Source organism: Eublepharis macularius, chromosome 8 (genome assembly GCF_028583425.1).
Source record: "Eublepharis macularius isolate TG4126 chromosome 8, MPM_Emac_v1.0, whole genome shotgun sequence".
Taxonomy (NCBI): domain Eukaryota; kingdom Metazoa; phylum Chordata; class Lepidosauria; order Squamata; family Eublepharidae; genus Eublepharis; species Eublepharis macularius.
In genome coordinates, this window is record NC_072797.1 from 38,876,792 (window position 1) to 38,896,216 (window position 19,425).

A 19,425-nucleotide genomic window follows, 5' to 3' on the forward strand; every position below is an offset into this window, starting at 1 on the left:
CACCTCAAAAACTCATGTTACACAGTTTGGATGTAAGAAGTGCTGTGTTGTTTTATTTGGATATGACAAAATTTTTAAAAAGGAATCAGCATATTTTATTTGTCATTCTGTCCCAAACAAGGGCAGGGCTGCTTCCTCTCAGACCATCTCTCGATGGGTTGTAACTACTGTTAAACTTTGCTTTAAGTTTGCTTAAGTCCCTTGTCCATTTAGTATTTGTGCTCATTCCTCAAGGGCCTAAGCTGCTTCAGCCACCTTTCTTTGTGGAGACTCATTGGCAGATATCTGTCGGGCAGCGGCATGGTCTTAGCTGACACTTTTGTCAAGCATTACCCTGTGGATGTTAATGCTAGAAAAGAAGCAGCAGCTGATCAAGCCGTGTTACCATCTTTTCTTGAGAGTTTTACCCCATCTCTTTGGTAAGTAGCATGCTAGTTTCCCAGTGTGGGACTGCATTGAAGACCTCAGATGAAAACAGGGCTGCACTTACCTGTAACTGTTGTTCATCTAGGTCTTCTGTACAGGCACACATTCCCTCCCTCCTGCCCTACTATGAGCTCTCTTGTTTCTTTCTGTGGAGGGCTCAGCAGCAGCACAGGAGAACTGAGGGAAAGAGGGTGACTTCTCCGGATCACATGGGAATTCCCCAGATTCAGTGGGAAGCCGCCCTGGAGAGTGACCTGAGGAGGAGAGGTTGCCCTCTCAAGTCTTAAAGCTGTGTAATCTTGTTCTGAGAAGCTGGCCTGTCCAAGTGCAGTTACAGGTAAGTGCAATCCTTTTTTCCACCTTCACCAAGGTCCAGACCCTATGGAAGTTTCTAGCTCCCAGGAATTATTAGACACAGAGAAGAAAAACCTTCCTTGCATAACTTGGCAGGATATTTGCTGCAACCAGTGGGTCTTCTTCCATTATTTTAAAGGAGTATGCAATAGATTTTCTTGCACCTCCTACCACCACCCCATCAATACACCTGTACCAGCCACTCAGATTCTAGTGGAAGCCAAACCCCTACTGAGGAAAAATAAAGCAGTAACTCAGGTACCTGTGAAGGAACAACACTTTGTTTTCTATTCCAGATATTTTATAGTAAAGGAAAAAAGTGTGTGTGTGTGGGGGGGTGTTTCATGATCTGAGAAATCTCAGTACGTTTCTGTTAATAAAGAAATTCTATGACTGTTTCTTCCAAAAGTGATCTCCAAGTTTCAACTGAGCCAGGATACCACATTGCCAGATCGTCGTCGTCCTTCTGTGCAGCCCCACATTGGGACTGCGCAGGCGCAGGCCAGCCGCGGAAAAGATTTTTCTAGCTTTTAGAGATGTGAAGGGGACGTTCGGATCCACCGCGCATGCGCGCCGGTGTTCCCGCCAATTTTGAATGTATATATATCCGAACGTCCCCGGCATTCCCTCAGTTCACTTGAGCCGCCGGAGAACCAACTCAGTTAACTAAGCACTCACAGCGGGGTAGGTGGGAGGGAATGTGTGTCTGCACAGAAGAGACTCGACGATCAACAGTTACAGGTGAGAAACCCTGTTTATCGTCGTCGTCCTTCTGTGCAGCCCCACATTGGGAGAATAACTAGCATCTCACCAATGGGGGCGGGTGTGAGTGTCTATTTGAACAAAGAATGCAGGACAGCCGTGCCAACAGCTGATTCACGCCGTGCATTCACGTCCACAGAATAATGTCTGATAAAAGTGTCTGCAGTGGACCATGTCGCAGCTTGAGAAAAGAGTATGCATATGTGGGGCTGGAAAGATAGAAACTAGGGGACATGTACTCTTCGAGTGTGAGCTTTATCAAAATATTAGGGCAATCTTCATAACTCCAATTTGTAATCGATTCCCAGGTAGAAATGACAGATTCTGTCTAGATAAGCTTTTAGCTGATAAGGACCATGAAATTACATTAAAGGTGGAAAATTTTGCAGTGCAAGCCATACGGATTAGGAAGTATTTTACAGGGGGAAATATTTAAATATTTTATAATGTTAGGGATTTTAATATTTAATAATTTGGTCTTATGCACTCAGGTTTTAAGGTTTTAAATATTTAAGACTCTGTACCCTGAAATTTTAGTGAATAGATTTGTAAATAATATGACTTACCATGACTGGGTTGTATGCTATTATTGTGTGGTCTATGACCATAATAAAGATTGACTGACTGAATGTATATATATCCGAACGTCCCCGGCATTCCCTCAGTTCCTTTTTCGCCGCCGTCAAAAAGGTTCTTCTTGTCTAGCGTTATTTGTCTCTCAGCGTCTCTTCGGAGTTTCTTCATCGTCTTCCTGTGCTGTTCAGTATTTTCCTGTGTCATCTGTTGGGAGATACCGTTTGAAATGTCTCAGACAGCTTTATTTAAGAAATGTCTGAAGTGCAGCACGAAGATGACCCACTCGGATGGCCATGAGCTCTGTCTCATCTGCCTGGGCGAGGGGCACATTGTGGAGCGTTGTGCGGTGTGTATGTCTTTCACCCCAAAAGCGAGGAGCGATCGGAAGGCCAGACTCCGTGCCTTCTTGTGGGATGCCAACCTTCTCCCCCCCAAGCCATCGGGTTCATTGGGAGATAGGCCCCGCTCCGCCGCTCCTTCGCCGGCACCGTCTTGTAAATCGCCAGAGCCGCTCCCCTCGGAACCGACGGGACAACCCGTTCCGGAGGGCCGTTCTGACTCCGGTTCCGTGGATCGTCCTTCTAGCCAGAAGGCTAAGAAGCGTTCCTCATCGAAGCAGTCATCGAAGCCCTCGTCTAAAACTTCGGCCACAGAGGCTTCTTTGGAGCCCCCGCCTAAAAAGGCCAAGGCCAAGTCAAAACCTAAGAGCCGTGCACCATCCCCGGCTCCGACTGTGTAGCCTGGTACGCCACCCAGACCGGTCCTGATTGATGACGATGTGGTGAGTCTTCATACCCCGTCGCCTCCTTGTATGCCTCCTCCAACGGCATCGGAGGATTACATGCCATTCCCGCCTTTCCCGGAACCGTATCAGTCATTCGAGCGTTCCCTGCCGTCCGCCCCGGCGCCTTCGGAGGCCTCCGTTCCGATGCAATCTACCTCATTGGTTCCGGCACCGTACCACTGGCCTGCTCCGGTGTCCGCTCCCCTACCTCCTTGGCAGCCTGTCCCGGGGATAGGAAACATGACCTCCTGGCAGGATTTTGTGGCCTGGTTCCAGCAGTCCATGCCCTTCCTGCAACACCCTTCGGGCCGCCGTCTTCCGTTCCGGCTCAACTGCTCATGCAACCTGCGCCTGCTCCTCCTGCGGCTAGAGTGCAACTCCATCCCTCGGTTCCTGGGCCTTGTCCATTGGCTCCGGCCGGACGCCTGGCTTTGGTTCCGATGCAGACCCCGGCGGAGTTTTCGGATTTCGAGGATGAAGAGGGCCTGGCTTCCCCGTCCGATTACTCCTCGGATGTGGCTTCTGACCCTTCCCCTGATGACACCGTGGGTGAGCTCCGTTCGTCGTCCCCAAATGACGACTACAGAATGTTCGCCGAACAGATGGTCAGGATGGCCGCTGCGCTGGAGATAGATGTTGCCTCCACGACTTCCAAGCCTAAGAGCAAGCTGCTGGAGGCGTTGTATTCAGGGTCCCCCGCTTCGGTGGCGTTCCCTCCTGTGGAGGACTTTGTCGATAATGCTCTTGCGCTCTGGCAGACACCAACATCACTGCCGCCAACGGCAAAGAAGGTCGAAAGGTACTATCGCCTGAAACAGGACGACTGCCCGTACCTTTTCTCTCACCCTAAGCCCTCTTCCATCGTGGCGGAGGAAGGTCAGGCTCGGTTCCGATACGGTTCCTCTTCGGCTCCGGCAGACCGGGAAGGCAGGAAGCTGGATGGCATGGGCAGGAAGCTCTACTCGTCTGCGTCCTTGGGATTCCGTATAGCAAATTTCCAAGCTATAATGGGATCCTACAACCTCTTTCTATGGAAACGGCTGTCCTCTTACCTCTCCGACCTCCCGGAGGATCGTCGCCACCTGGTTAAGGCCCTCCAGGCTGAGGCCATGAAGCTGTCAAAGCAACAGATGACAGCGGGCAAGGACGCCGCCGACTCTGCAGCGCGAGCGATGGTGACTTCGGTGGTCTTGTATCGGCATGCCTGGCTCCGGTCCACGGCCCTGCCACCAGAGAAGAAGGCGAAGGTGGAGGATTTCCCGTTTGAGGGGCCCCAGCTCTTCTCAGAAAAAACGGATGAGTCCCTCTCTCTGATGAAGAAAAACCAGCAAACGGCCAAGTCCCTGGGAGTTGCTCCTTCAGCACAGCCGTTGGGCCCGAGGTATCGTTACGGTCGGTTCCGATCCTACCAGACCCCTTATCAGCCTTACCAGCAGCGTCAAGGGCGATTCTTCTCGGGCCAGTCCTATGGCCACCAATCCTACTCAGCCCAGCAGCGTCACTCTTCCAGGCGCTCCGGCCGGTCCAAGGGGAGGCAGCAGCCCCCCTCGCCTAAATCGTCGACCTCGGTGCAGAAGCCTTCTGTCTTCTGACTAAGCCTGGACACTCCCTTGTTGGCCTCCAAGGACACTCTCGCTACTGCCCGGTTCTTGGACCGGCTTCGGCCTTTTTTGCCCTGTTGGCAGCTTGTTACTTCTAACACTTGGGTCCTGTCTATTGTGGCCCATGGTTACAAATTGTTGTTTGCTGATGCACCCCCCCTTTCTCTCCCTCCCCGTTGATCTCCATGTTAGAATGTTGTTTTACACAATAATGTTACGGAGTTGGTGAACAAAGGTGCTGTCCGGGTGGTCAATGTCGCTACCTCCCCTTGGGGATTCTACTCGAGATACTTTCTCGTAGATAAGAAGGATGGAGGGTCCCGGCCCATTTTGGACCTTAGGGGCCTCAACAGTTATTTAAAGGTTGAGAAATTTCGGATGCTGACCCTGACAAGGGTCATAGAGCTCTTGGAAGCAGGTGTCTGGCTAGCTATTCTAGACTTGAAAGACGCCTACTTCCACATCTCCATCTTTGAGGGCCACAGAAAGTACCTGCGGTTTGTCTATGGGGGTTCTGTTTATGAATATACGGTGTTGCCTTTTGGGCTGGCCTCTGCACCCAGGGTTTTCACGAAGTGCATGGCCACCGTAGTGGCGTATCTACGGTCCAGGGGATGCTTTATCTACCCTTACCTGGATGACTGGCTCCTGGTGGGACCCTCGGCGGATTCTCTCCAGGCCCATATTGCCCTCACCTTATCTGTGCTGGCTAGGTTGGGCTTGGTGGTTAATGGAGATAAGTCTATCTTAACTCCGGGCACAGCCATTAGGTTTATTGGGGTCCATTTCGACTCGCCACGGGGCAGGGCCTACTTACCCCCGGATCGCTTGACCAGGCTTTCCTCCCTAGCCCGTCACTTCATGCACAACCGTTTTCAAACTGCCCTCCAGATTCAAACACTGCTAGGCCTTATGGCCTCCTCCACAGGGGTATTTTTTTTCACACGCCTGCATATGAGGCTTCTGCAAAACTGGTTCGTCCGGAGGTACAACCCCCTCACTATGGGCCAGCACCAGAAGTTCTCCATCCCAAGGGTGGTCCAGCGTTCCTTGGCCTGGTGGACTGTCCCTGAGAACTTGTCCGAAGGTTGTCCTTTTGGCCCTTTCCTGGCGGAGGTCACCGTCTTTACTGATGCCTCCAACTTGGGATGGGGAGGGTGCTGTGGGCAGCTCTCAGCCCAAGGCATCTGGTCTCCAACTGAGGCAAACATGCACATTAACCTCTCAGAGCTTAGAGCGATCCGTTACTCCCTTGCTTCTTTTGCAGATGCCATTCGGAACAGGAGGGTTCAGGTTCTGTCGGACAATACCACGGCCTGCTATTACCTCAACAAGCAGGGAGGAACGGTCTCGCTCAAGCTCTGCAGGGAAGCAACGACTCTCTGGAAATGGGCCATGGTCAACAACGTCCTTCCCAGGGCCGTTCACATTGCAGGGGAGCTCATCACCGCAGCGGACATGCTGAGCAGGGTGTTTCTGCCTCAACACGAGTGGTCCCTCAACAGGGCTTACCTCCACCAGGTTTTTCGCACATGGGGTACACCACTCATCGACCTCTTCGCAACGGCCCACAACAAGCAGGCCCCGCTGTTCTGCTCCCGGGCCGGAATTGGCCGTCACTCACTAGGGGATGCCTTTCAGATACCCTGGTCCCCAGGGCTCTTTTATGCCTTCCCGCCCTTCCCGCTCATGCACAAGGTCCTCTCCAGGGTCAGGGCCTTCAACACCCACTGTATCCTAATTGCCCCACAGTGGCCTCGCCAGGATTGGTTCCCTCTCTTACTCTCCCTTTCACGGGGACGGTGCCTGGCACTGCCACCTGCCCCGGACCTATTAATCAGGGACGGGGTCAGGCACCACAATGTGGCAGTTCTGAGTCTGGCTGCCTGGCTCCTGTGCTCTCCGGAGTAGGCCTCTCCTCTGAGGTTCTTAAAGTCATTCTGAATGCCCGAAAGCTATCAACCAGGCTATCCTACCAGAGGAAGTGGTCATGTTTTTCCAGGGGGTTGGCCCCAAAAGGGGTTTCTCCCTTTGATTGCCCCTTACCTATCGTTCTCGACTACCTCCTGGACTTGTGCTCGCAGGGTCTTGCCTTCTCGAGCATTAAGGTACACATGGCTGCGATCTCTGCTTTCCATGAGCAGATTGATGGGAAGACCGTTTTTACGCACTGGCTTTCCAAGCAGTTCCTAAAGGGCCTGTTCAAGACCTTTCCCCCTAGGGCCCCGCCGATTCCTCAGTGGAGTCTGTCCCTGGTTCTCTCCCAGCTGATGCTCCGGCCCTTTGAGCCCCTGTCCACCTGTCCCTTACCTTTGCTCACACAAAAGGTAGCCTTTCTGGTGGCAAGCACGTCGTCTAGACGTGTTGGGGAACTGTCTGCTCTGAGGTGTGACCCTCCCTTCCTGCAGTTTTTCCCTGGTACGGTCATGCTCCACACTAGCATGGAATTTCTGCCCAAGGTGGTCTCCAAATTTCACCTGCAGCAAAAGGTGTTCCTCCCTTCCTTTTTTCCGACACCCTCATCCCCAGGGGAACGGGCACTACACACATTGGATGTAAAACGTGCTTTATTGTTTTATTTACATCGCACCAAATGTTTCAGGAAATCTCCTGCCCTGTTTTTGTGTTACTCTGGCCCTCGCAAGGGCTCACCTGCTTCTGCCCAGTCCATCTCTCGCTGGATTGTGTCTACAATTAAACTTTGTTATCAGCAAACTGGAGTCCAGTGCCCCTTGTTGGTTACTGCTCATTCCACTCGAGCGCAAGCTGCTTCTGCTGCCTTCCTGCAAGGAGTGCCGCTCCGGGACGTCTGCCAAGCTGCGACATGGTCCACTGCAGACACTTTTATCAGACATTATTCTGTGGACGTGAACGCATGGCGTGAATCAGCTGTTGGCACGGCTGTCCTGCATTCTTTGTTCAAATAGACACTCACACCCGCCCCCATTGGTGAGATGCTAGTTATTCTCCCAATGTGGGGCTGCACAGAAGGATGACGACGATAAACAGGGTTTCTCACCTGTAACTGTTGATCGTCGAGTCTCTTCTGTGCAGACACACATTCCCTCCCGCCTACCCCGCTGTGAGTGCTTGGTTAACTGAGTTGGTTCTCCAGCGGCTCAAGTGAACTGAGGGAATGCCGGGGACGTTCGGATATATACATTCAAAATTGGCGGGAACACCGGCGCGCATGCGCAGTGGATCCGAACGTCCCCTTCACATCTCTAAAAGCTAGAAAAATCTTTTCCGCGGCTGGCCTGCGCCTGCGCAGTCCCAATGTGTGTCTGCACAGAAGAGACTCGACGATCAACAGTTACAGGTGAGAAACCCTGTTTTTTTGTTCCTACAACTGCAGGTTGATAAAGTATGTGCTCTGCATTCACTGGATGTGCACGGAGCTTCGCTGTTTTATCTCAACAGAACAATATCTCTCAGGATAGACACAAACTTATTCATCTCTTCTTCAGGTTCCAAATCAGGCTACATTTCCCAATCCATCTCTAGATGGATGGTCTTTAGCATTTGTCTGTGCTATGAACTTGTGTAAGTTGATTGCCCTTTACAGCTCTGTACTCATTCCAACTGAGCACAGTCGGCTTCTGCTACAACCCACCTTTATAGATGAAGTCTGTAAAGTGGCTACCTGGTCCTTCTCCTACACTTGCGCAAATCATAACTCCGTGGATGTTCATGAAAGATGTGGAAGTTGAAAGAGTGGTGCTCTAGTCTCTGTTCAACTAAGAGCTCCAGCCTTCCAGAACTTAATGAGTCAGCTCACTGTTCTCCCATGTGGGAATACATAGGTACCGCAACATTGAAAATATGGTTGCACTTCCCTGTAACTGTTGTTCTTTGAGTGCTTCCCAGTGCAGTCACACATCCCTCCCTCCTGCCCCATTGTCAGCTCCAAGTGTTATACTGAGTGGTTTTATATCTCTCTGGTGGGAGCAGCAGGGAACTGAGGGCAGGGCGTCCTTTCCCTTCCTAATCACACTGGGAAAAGGCTGAAAAGCAGTGTGAGGGAGGGGAAAGGAGTGCCTTCTGGTGTTTTGGAGCTTCATAAACTTCTCTGTGGTAGGCCTGCACATGCTCAGTATCTATGTGTGACTGCACAGGTGACCACTCAATGAACAACAGTTGCAAGTAAGTACAACCATATTTTCTTCTCAGAACTGTGATAACTTACTGAAAAAACAGACTAGTAACCAGTTTCTAAGAGATTGCTTTTATAGACAGGTTTTACAGTCCTGAACAGCATGGAGTAATAGAATAAAGTTACTCTCTGGAGTGATTATGGCCAGTATAACAACCCCAACAGTATGGGGGCTAGTCAGGGCGGGGGTGGGCGGGCTGAAAACGTATCTTTGCTGTTCCAGGTGAAGCACACTCATCTCTCAAAAGAGTGAATAATAGGTAAGGACTACCTTTTTATATCACATCTCTAGTCCTGGAAGCACATTATTCTTTCTCTAGCAGTAATTGGTACCAGATGTTTCAGAGGAAAGTTCAAGATGCCTCACTGTAGTTTGGAAATAATGTGCCCTTAGGGACATTTCCTCCTAGTCACCTAATTGATAGACTTTTGTTATACTACCAGTTAGAATGTTGGCTGCTTCCATGAAAGTCTACTTTAAGTTTTGTCTGTACTATTAATTATAACTCCCATGAGTCTTGTTGGTGTTCTACCTCTGCTATTAGCTGGTAGTGATTTATAAGTGATTATGTACTTTTTGTCATTCTTTTTGAACTCTGCGACCCAGTGATAATGTATAGAAAAGAATTCCATAAACCCTCTAGACATTGTATAAAACCAGATTTTTATCAGTATGGTCTGAATGTTTCAGAATTGCTTTAGAGCTTATTTTCTGTTGTCATTCATAATTCTGTAGTATTTTTATTATACTTCCTCACACTGTAAAATCATCCCTTGTTCTCAGTCCCTGGTAATCTAGAGTTGCATCTGTCTATACTCAGTAGCTTTTCTTCTCAGCGGTCTTTATCACTAGCAAAGCACGCAGGAAATCTGGCTATCTGATAACTCATTCTTAGCAGTCCAGTTCTGTTACATAATCAGTAGCAGCATCTTGTCCTATTCATAGTGGAGCAGCGCTAACAAGTGTTGCTTCTTACTGGGAACAGCATGGGGGTTTTATTAATCATATGATTAAGTCAATGTATAGGCCTGGCCAAACAACTCTTAAAGTCATGCATTAAGACAATCTAGCCTTCAGTCCATTCCAGTCTACATTGTTTATGTGCCTATGAGTGGAAAAAACATATGCTGGCCCTAGCAACATTGATCTCCCTAAGCCAGGTCATATGTCCATTGCACAGGTGCATGTTCTTGTACATGATGTATAAAGAATATTTCTCAAAGATCATGATTAAATCTGACAGCTAGGTAATAAAGAAACTAAAGCCACAATGGTGTTCCTTTCCTATATTTACTTGTCAATACACACTGTGATATAACTTCATTACCCAACTTGAACTGGTCAGCATGCATATACTGCTTATTAGTGGCAGATGACATTACAGATGTTGCTGACTTGAGGAACTCAGTGCATTTTATATTCCCCATGCCAAAGTGTAATTGTCAGCAGCCATTCTGTGTAAGTTCATGAAGAATGATTTGTTGAAGATGAATATTAGCATATGTACTAAGGACCATTTAGGTAACATGCTCTTTTTTCCTTTAGGAAATAGAAAAATTGAGACAAGAAATTGATAATGCCCGAGAGCTTCAGGCACAGAGGGACTCTTTAACTCAGAAGTTACAAGTAAGTAAAAGGGGGAGGTGAGGACAGTGTGTAAGGATATGACTTCAAGGAAAGAAGGCTGTGGATCTTTAACACTTACACAGATAAACCGTTTGTTTGCTTGTGGTTGCAGCAGGACCCCCCGCCCCCCGTACCAGCTCCAACCCCTTAATTTTATTCATGTATTTGTTGTGTTTTTCCCCAGGTTCAACCACAGAATTGGCTCTTAAAGCTATTTATGTACATTTAAATACATTGTCGATTAAAATATATTTAAAAATATGTTCAGGAAGCAGGTTGCCAGTAAATCTGGCTGTAGGCATGGTGGATGATTACTTGGATGCTGCTACTTGGCCTCTTGGCCTCATTGATGACAGTCAGCAGTTGGGAAGAAGAGACTTTGTCCAAATTAATGGAAGCAGGGGCCTTTATCCTAGTGCAGGGGGAAGCCTTAAAAAGCACTAAGATCAGTCTGTCTCTTATGCCCAAACTATAACTTAAGATTGCTAACATGTAGAGTCAGCTTTCTCCAAAACCAACATTGCCAGTCAGATGTCAGATCAGGACCATGGCACTGCAGGAGAACTTGCTTTAAGTGCCCTCCTTTTCCCTATCCAAAATGGCCCCAGTGGGGTAAATAACACCCCATTGTAACTAGGGAGAAGAAATGCATGCCTCTCAAGAAGAAATGAACCACATTTTAAAAGTTTCTTGAAGTGATAAGATAGCCTTGCTTTTTTCCTGTTAAAGGGTTATGAGTAGACATGGGCACGAACAGCATTACAAATGGAAAAAACCAACGAACAGGCCACTCAGCTGCTTGCGAACAGGCTATTTGTGAGGCGCCACTCCAGCTGAACAGGTGGTCATTGCAAGCCTTGTTCATTGGGTTCGGCCGCTGTTTGGGAAGCCAGACACTCAGGCGCCTTCAATCAATTGCCTTGGCAATGGAGGGAGGGGTCTGAACTCTGTCTGCACTCCCTCTGTCACCCCAGGCACCCCAATCAAAGCCCAATTTAGCTTGATGGGCAAGTCTCCCTTCCAAGTGTGGAGCTGCAAATTGGTAACAATCAGTAACGTGGGAGCAGACACCAGGGGGGAGGGAGGGAGGAGGGGGGTGTTCTATGGCCGTGGGAACTCCAATCTCATCCCTGCAAACCCTGTTAGGCAGTTCTGACTGCCAGCCACAGACCTCCTGCGTTTCTCAATGAGACCTCTGCTTATAAAAGGGCACTGTGCTCCCAGTTCTGGCTTTCACTCTCAGCAAGCAGTGTAGTGGGACACAGCTGTTGATAGCCTTTTGGGAGAGAGAGAGGGACAGTGCATTGGAGCTAGGCTTTTTTCTGTGTCGTGGGTGGGATAGGGACTGCTGCCAGGCCCTGGGGCCAAGCTCAGTGGGCACCTCGGCTGAGGGCTCACCCTGATTATTACTGCCTGATATGATCAGGTATCTGGGAGTGCTGGGCTAGGGCTCTAGCCCCAGCCTCTGGTTCCAGGGCTGCTGCCAGGCTCTGGGGCCAAGCTTGGTGGGCACCTCGGCTGAGGGGTCACCTGATTATTACTGCCTGATCTGATCAGGTATCTGGGAGTGCTGGGCTAGTGCTGTAGCCTCACCTGGAAGATCCTGCGAGGGGGACGGGAAGACCCCAAATCAGTGGCTGCTGGCATCACCCACCTCCCTGCTGTCACGGAGAGAACAGGGCGGTGCAAGTGGTGGGGAAGGGACTCATGGCAGTACCTGAGAGGGAAAGGAGGAAAGAGAAAATGCTAAGGGGTCAGGGAGAGGGGGAACAGGGGGATCTGGCCGCGGCAATGAGCCGTACCTCGAAGATCCTGCGAGAGGGACGGGAAGAACCCGAATCAGTGGCTGCTGGCATCAACCACCTCCCTGCCATCATGGAAAGGAGGGGACGGGGTGCTGCAAGTCGTTGGGAAGGGTTGTGGCAGTACCTGAGAGGGAGAGGTATGGACCGGGAACTAGAGAGGGTGGCTCCATTTGTATTGAATGGGAGTTTTCTGGGGGCATTGAATTTGGGAATGTATAACTCCAACATCCATACTGCAATCTTGACCAAACTTAGGTGATGGCTGGAGAAGAGCCTGCTGCACATTCCCTGTGAAAATGGGTTCTCTAAGTGCTAAGGGGCACCGACAAACAACGAGCACCGAATACGTTAATTAACGGGACATGTTCGGTTCCATTCATCTGTTCATGTTCATTGTCAGGAACAAACAACGAACAGCCCGTTCGAGGGTTTTTTCCCATTCGTGCCCATGTCTAGTTATGAGTGTGTGGAGTTATACAGATAAGCACTCTTCTTTTTCCAAATGAGTAGTTCTTTTTTTAAAAATCAAACCTTTAAAACAATGGCATGAAGAAAAGGAGTGGGGGAGAGAGGGGGGGATATCTGTGACGTTACAGTTATTATTTAATAGGCCATAGCCAGGACTGCTGACAGAGGGGGACTATAGGGACAAAATTCCCAGGGCCCCAAGTCAGCTTGAACTTCCCTTGATTGCTTCTGCTCTTTCTGCTGCTGCCAGCATGCTGTGATCTCTTCCTCCCTCCCTCCCTCTCCTTTTTTTCAGCCTTCTTTAAGCAGGTGGGGGTTGGGCCATCTCTCTTGAGGCCAGGCCAATTGAGAGGCTGCAGGAAAGGGACTGCTCTGGAGAATGCCACACCACTGAATCAGGCAGTCTCCAGACAGCAGTCATTCTCTCTGCAATCATCTAACATTGTCTGCAGTCATTTTCTCACTTGCTCTCTTTGCCTGTTGACTTTCTTGCCTCTTGGAATCATATTGTGTGTGACGAGAGAAAAGTTGCATCTCGGGTGGGTTACTCAAAGTTGCAGGTATGCAGTTTACTCTAGAAGTTAGCACAGTTCCCTGGTAGGATTTTACTCCCACATTTCTACCTTCCACCATTGTGTAGAGCAATGAAATGAAGAACGTTGAGCTTTGTGAAACTCAAAATCCTGTCTCTCCTCCTCCCATCTTAATATTGCCTGGCTACTGAATTGTTTGTGCCCACATTTGGGGAGGAATGCACAGTACAGCCTCCTGCAACATGCAAGAGAAAGAAGAGAGATTTCTCACATAGAACAGTGAGAAGAGCAAACAGAAATTAATACTCATTTCATTTCACTTTTAAGGAAAGAGGCAGAGGCAGCTATTGTTTTATTCCCCTGTTTTCTTACAATTCCAACAGGCACCACAAAAGTATCCCCGGATTACACTGAGCACATTCCCCCCCCCCCTTCAAGTTTCTCAGCGGTGGACTATCAACTTATGTGGAATAAATAATAATACTTATGGCTGAGCCACAGAAAATAAATATATTCCTTGTTCAGCATAAGAAGCCAAACATTAAACTAAAAGGAAGACTTCTCTTCCCCCCACCGCCCATGCTTGTCTGTGTGCCTTGCTTGTTTTCATGCTCACTGAGCTTGTAAAAGTTTGAGCTGCTTGACAATCCACAATCCTTTGGCAGTGTAATAAGAACTGCTTTAGTGTATCACAGAGAACAGGCAACTTTTAAGGAAGAAACTCAGGACGCAAGGATAAAAAGTTAAAATGTTTTAAATCAGTCAGGAGCAAGAGGGTAAGGTGGAGGCTTTTCCTTCCTTCTTTCTTAATTTCCTTACATCTATTTAAACATAAGTAGTTGTCTAGTGCTGTACCCACAGTACTGTGGCACCTTACAAACTACCAACATTTATTTCAATATGAGTTTTCATGAGTCCCAGTTATGTGCTATGACCTCACTGTATGTCTTAAACAGAATTAGCAATTATAAATAATAGGTGATGAGAAAGATTGATTTCATTTCCACCCATAGGGAGCTATGAGCTCTCTGGAGTAAGAATGTACTAGATGGATAGCAGTTTTTTGACAAAGAGGTGTTTTGGATTTGTACCAAATTCTACTGCAAGCCCTATGAAAACCTGGAAAATATGGCTTGCCACTGAAAGTGGTGTAACCAAAAAAATGAACTTGCACATCATATGCCAGAGCATTGTCATGTGTATGAAAATATATGTTCTGTGCAAACACTTAAAAGCTGAACATGGTGGTTCCTCCAGGACTGCCAGAGAATTACAGGTCTTGGAGCATAAGCCACCCCTAGTCAGGTCCAGCTGCCTGTGTGCTCAGTGGTACCTTCCCCCTGTGCTAACATTGCCAGGAATAGAACACCCTGTGCACATTCCCCACATCCCCATCCAGTGTTTCTTAGGTGCAGGCTGCTGGCAGCTGAGATCATTTGCACTTTGAAGGAGAGGATGGGAAATACATTAGGTGAGCATGGACGTTCCATTCCAAGCCATGGCTTGGTGCACTGCAATGTATATGTTCGGAGAGGCAGAAGAGGCTTCTCTTGAGACCTCAGTTAATGCAGGTGGTTAGTGGGTAGGTGGTTGTACCTACTCGGACTGGATTTGATTACAGCAATAAAATGAAAAAAACTAATGCTAAAAAAGGACATTCCAAATTAAAATTTTATTCAAATTCCATTTTGCGTTGCTAACTCTGGACTGGGAAATGCCTGGAGATTTGAGAGTAATGCGTGGAGAGGGTAGGATTTGGAGAGGAGGAGACCTCAGCAGGGGATAATGCCATAGACTCCACCCTCCAAAGCAACTGTTTTCTCCATGGGAACTGATCTTTGGGGTCTGGAGATCAGTTGTAAATCTGGGAGATCTCTAAGTCCCACCTGTTGGTCGGCAACCCTAATCCCATTAGTGTTCACTAAGGCCTTGATACTGACTGGGTAAAACTTGAGGAGAGCACCTAAATATGTTTCTGTCAGAAAGGAGGTTCAGAGAGAGAAAGAGGGACTGACTTTTTAGATTTTATTTACTTTATTTATAGGACACCTTTACCACTGAGACTTAAAGTGGATTACATAGTGTAGGTCACTATAATCAGCTTCCAAAAACAAACTTAGTCAAAAAGTTTCTACAAGAATACATTTCTAAAATGCTGAAATTATCATCCCAAAATTCAAGCTGTGCCCTGTATTTAGTTTTCCTTGTCAGACAACCAGGTTTGGACAGGGAGCTAGGATTTGTTCCGACTGGAGCACAATTGTGTGTATAAAGTGTTATCAAATTGCACCCGATGTATGGCAATCCCTGCTGGGCTTTTCAAGGCAAGGGAGGAACAGAAGTGATTTGCCATTGCCTGCCTGTATATAGCAACCCTGGACTTCTTGGTGGTCTCTCGTCCAAGTAGTAACCAGGATCAGCCCTGCTTGGGTTTTGAGATCAGACTACATCAGGCTAGCCTGAGCCATCCAGGTCAGGGCAAAGCAGTTACTATATCATTTGAAGTGTTATGTCTAAATTTGGTGTTCATAGTCATGGGCAAATGTTTTAGTTGTTTGTTGCCTTTTGATTTTCACAGAGAATCTTAAGGTTCATTCAGTGGGATATAAGCTCCTGGGAAACTTATAAAACAAGTTAATAAATAAATATATCAAATAACTCCTGTGTAAATCTGTTTTTATGAGGGTTAATACAGCACTTGACTGAAGAGGTAGAGCCATAAGTGAATAGGATTGATTCAGGATCCAAAGACCTCTCTGGCTGATACTGTATGTGGGGTGGATGCCATTGCACATTTCCATGGATGCAAGGACTTCTGCCCAAAGATCATGACTTTCATGGCTCCTTCTTCCCACAGCAGCCCAAAATGGCTCCTGAAATCCTGCTCCTGAGAGACAAGGGATCCCCAGTTAGATTTTGGAGGCCGTTTGAGCTGCTGTGGGAGGGAGGAGCCATGAAAGTCATGCTCCACAGACAGAAGTCCTTGCATCTGGGGGAATGTGCTGTTGCATCCATCCAACTGTCAGAAGCAATGATAAAGGTACCTTCTGCCTGTGATCAAGCATAATAATTTGTACCTCATGCTGTGTAGTTGCCTGCATTTGAACTTCCACTGGAACAAGAGGTGTGATTTAGTATTGATATACCAAATATATCCGAGTATACCAAATAAAATTAGAGGATCCTGAATAAAAACAGGATACTTAATACATCAATGCCGGATAAACCAAATATATTTGGTTTTATCCAGCAAACAAAGCTAGCCAGTTTAAAGCTGGCTGTTTCTCCAAGCTGTTTTTGTTGCTTTGTTTCAGGGAAGAGTGAATGGGTGAGCAGCCAATGGATGTGCATTGAGGATACAGCTTTTTTTCTTGTTGTGTTAAAGACAAGAGTTGCTTGCTTTGCTGCTAGCTAGTGTTGCTTGCTGTTTATTTATAGGTGTGTGTGATCTGGGCTCAGCAACTGTTTTAAAAGCTGGATTTATGCAGATCCAGCTTAAGATGGTTAAGTTGGATTGCAAGCCTGAACCCTGGATTGGATACTGGCACCCAGGCAGCTGGCTGGCTGTTTATTTACTTGTTCCAGTGTCGGTTGCTTCAGGTTGGTTTGAGTGTTGGTTTGAATGGGATTCCTTGGTTTGATGTTGGTTCCCTTGTTTTGGTTCTGGTGGGATTCTCTAGGTTGGCATTGGTTCTGGTGGGATTCTCTGGTTTGACATTGGTTCTGGAAGGATTCTGTGTTTTGATGTTGGTTCCCTTGCTTCAGCTTGGTTCTGTTGAGCTTTGTTGGTTCAGCTTGCATTGGGAGCGGGACTTGCATTGGGATTAGCTGGCGAGGGGTTGCCCCTTTGCTTAAGGTTTCTTTGCCCTGGAAAGCTTTAGAACGTTTTCCCCCATAGGAAACAATGGAAAGTGGCTGGGGGCAGCTTGTTCCGGGGCCCATAGAATTTGACCCCTGGGTCCAATCTTCCTGAATCCTGGGGGGAATTTATTGGACAGGGAGGACTAGGTTCCCTGCTAATTGTTGGAGTTTGTTGAAAAATGCCCCTTTCTCCCTCTGAGGCAGAGGACATCTTGGGTGATTCCCACCGTCCAATCAGGGAGGCAGGAACTAATTTTTCTTCCTCTTCCTGTCTAGTGTGTGGGACCACCCTCTCTTCAGTTCTTTCCTGCCTCCAGGGAGAGCAGTAGCTCTGGCAGATTGCTCTGCCATTTGACTTCACTTTCTTAACTAGATTTTTCTATTCAGACTTCCTCTTTCCACTTTTGATTCTTCAGACTATTCTTCCCTCCATTTTCGCTATCCTGCTCTTTTACTTTTGCCTTTCTTCTGAGCTCCACAAATTTCAAGCCTATAGGCAATGGAGCTGACTGACTCCGATAGGAGCTTTATGGACGGCGAGGAGGGGAGCCTAATTACAGCAGCAATTACAGCGGGAAACGCCAAGTCATCCGGTACTGTCCTGCTTGCACAGCAGGAACGGAATCCCGGCACCTTTCCGGCATCTGAGCCGTGTATAGTTTCTAAACGCAAAAAGAAGCAGTCGTGTTCTAAATCGATGGTGCAATCCTTCTCTGAAGTAGAGAAAAGCACAGAGGCGGCAGCAGCAAAAAAGGTGGGAAATGCTGGCAGAGCCCACATTCAGCCACGTGCGGCATCCGAAGACGTGCTTGCCATCCTCCTGCCAGGAGGATCCGCAGCAGGCCCTTCTGGAGCGACTTGGACACTACAACTTGCTGCCGTGGACTCAAGGATGGCTGGTAACATACCCGATGGGGCTTCATTTTCCTGATATTTTGTCCTTTCTGAGGCAAACCATGAGGGAGGAAATTGTACGATTCTGCCAGGCTCAGCCTAGATTGGCAAGTGAGGCAACCTCTCCCCCTCCTTCCCCCCCTCCTAAATGTAGTCTAATGACCAGTGCTCGGCCTACCAAAGCTGCCCAGAAATCTGCCCACAGCGGCTCCAGGGGCAGGTCTGAAATCTCCTCAGCTCTGGCACCATGTCAGTGTGCCCATGCCAATCTCCTGGCTGGTGATTTTACAGCAGGCTTTTCCCCTTTGCATTTAGCCCTGCCTTTACAACAGGATCTAGCCCTGCCTTTCCCTATCAGATGGGTAATGTATAAAGGGCGCCAACTTACCGGTGTCTTTGAACCTTTTAACTTCTTAAGACTAACCAGGAGGGAGGAAATATATAATCTCTGCCGAGCTGAAACCTCTGTTAATAGTGGTGTGGTGTCTACCTCCTCCTCCCTCCATGAGTAAGGCTCTGTGGAAGAGCTTCTGCTTTGTGTGCAAAGGATCCAGGTTTGTTCCCCATTAACTCCAGTTTAAAAGATCAGGTAGATGATGGGAAAAACCTCTTCCTGAGACCCTGGTGACCTGCTGCCAGTCTGAGGAGATAACACTGACCGATGGTCTGAGTCAGAATAAGGCAGTTTGTAATGTTTATCAGTCAGGGATCCCCACGGAGCAGGGGGATCGCCCTCAGAGTCTGTAATGACAAGGAGAAGGATGAATTCCTTCAGATGTGGAGGAGGAGGAAATATCCCTACCAGAACAGTCAGCCCAGCTGCCTGAGTCTGAGGTCTACCAGTATTTACTACTTAAGACTTTCTCAGCCTTAGAGCTGTAGAAATTACCCTTTGGGGGAGTAGGACCCTTAGACTGGGAATACCAAATCCAACCCAGGGAAACAGGAGTCTCTTCCTAGTGAAGGTTCCTCAGAAAAGGCCCTCCCATTTCCAGAATATTTGGGAAGAAGGTTCAAGGCTAAGTGGTCTAAACCATAAGCCAATTAACAATCCCCAAACTTGGTCCCAAAACAAAACAAACTGTACTCACTACCTTTCTTTGCTATGAGTTGTTGCAGGTACCTGTGATGGAAACTCCAGTGGCTACACTTCAGTCATCTGAGCTCTGGTGAGAAGATGGGTAAGGATCAGTCAGAGACCTCTTAGACAAGAGGAGAGAGGCTATGCTAACAAGAGCTCATGAGGACGTGGCCATGGCTATTAAGGCTAAAGCTATTGCCTCCAGAGTGTCAGGAGTATGGATCTGGAAACTGATCCAACTCCTCCAGTACAACAATAGCTGCCCCCATTGAAGGGGCAAACAGAAATGTAAGGGCCAATACCTTCAAGACAGACGTCATCCTGGATACATTTACCTTTTTCTTCCAGGATTATGGTCTTGACAGCAGTAACAAGCTGGCACGCTTGACTAAGAGCATGGCCAGCAGATTCACACTCTAAGAACATCATCCTGGCTTACCTCTTTCAGAGAGACAAGCTATTTGGGGATGCCCTGGGAAAGATCTAGATTGAGACCTAGG

General features: G+C 48.0%; 1 protein-coding gene across 4 annotated transcripts in view; it reads left to right on the top strand.

Moving 5' to 3' along the window:
* The window catches only part of HOMER1 (homer scaffold protein 1), a 135,024-nt gene that overhangs the window by 106,931 nt on the left and 8,668 nt on the right, over positions 1-19,425 (top strand). For all 4 annotated transcript variants that reach the window (XM_054987658.1, XM_054987657.1, XM_054987659.1 and 1 more), the window contains one exon: positions 10,203-10,283. In XM_054987658.1, the coding sequence (XP_054843633.1) occupies positions 10,203-10,283 (81 nt within the window). The remainder of the gene's footprint in view (positions 1-10,202; positions 10,284-19,425) is intronic.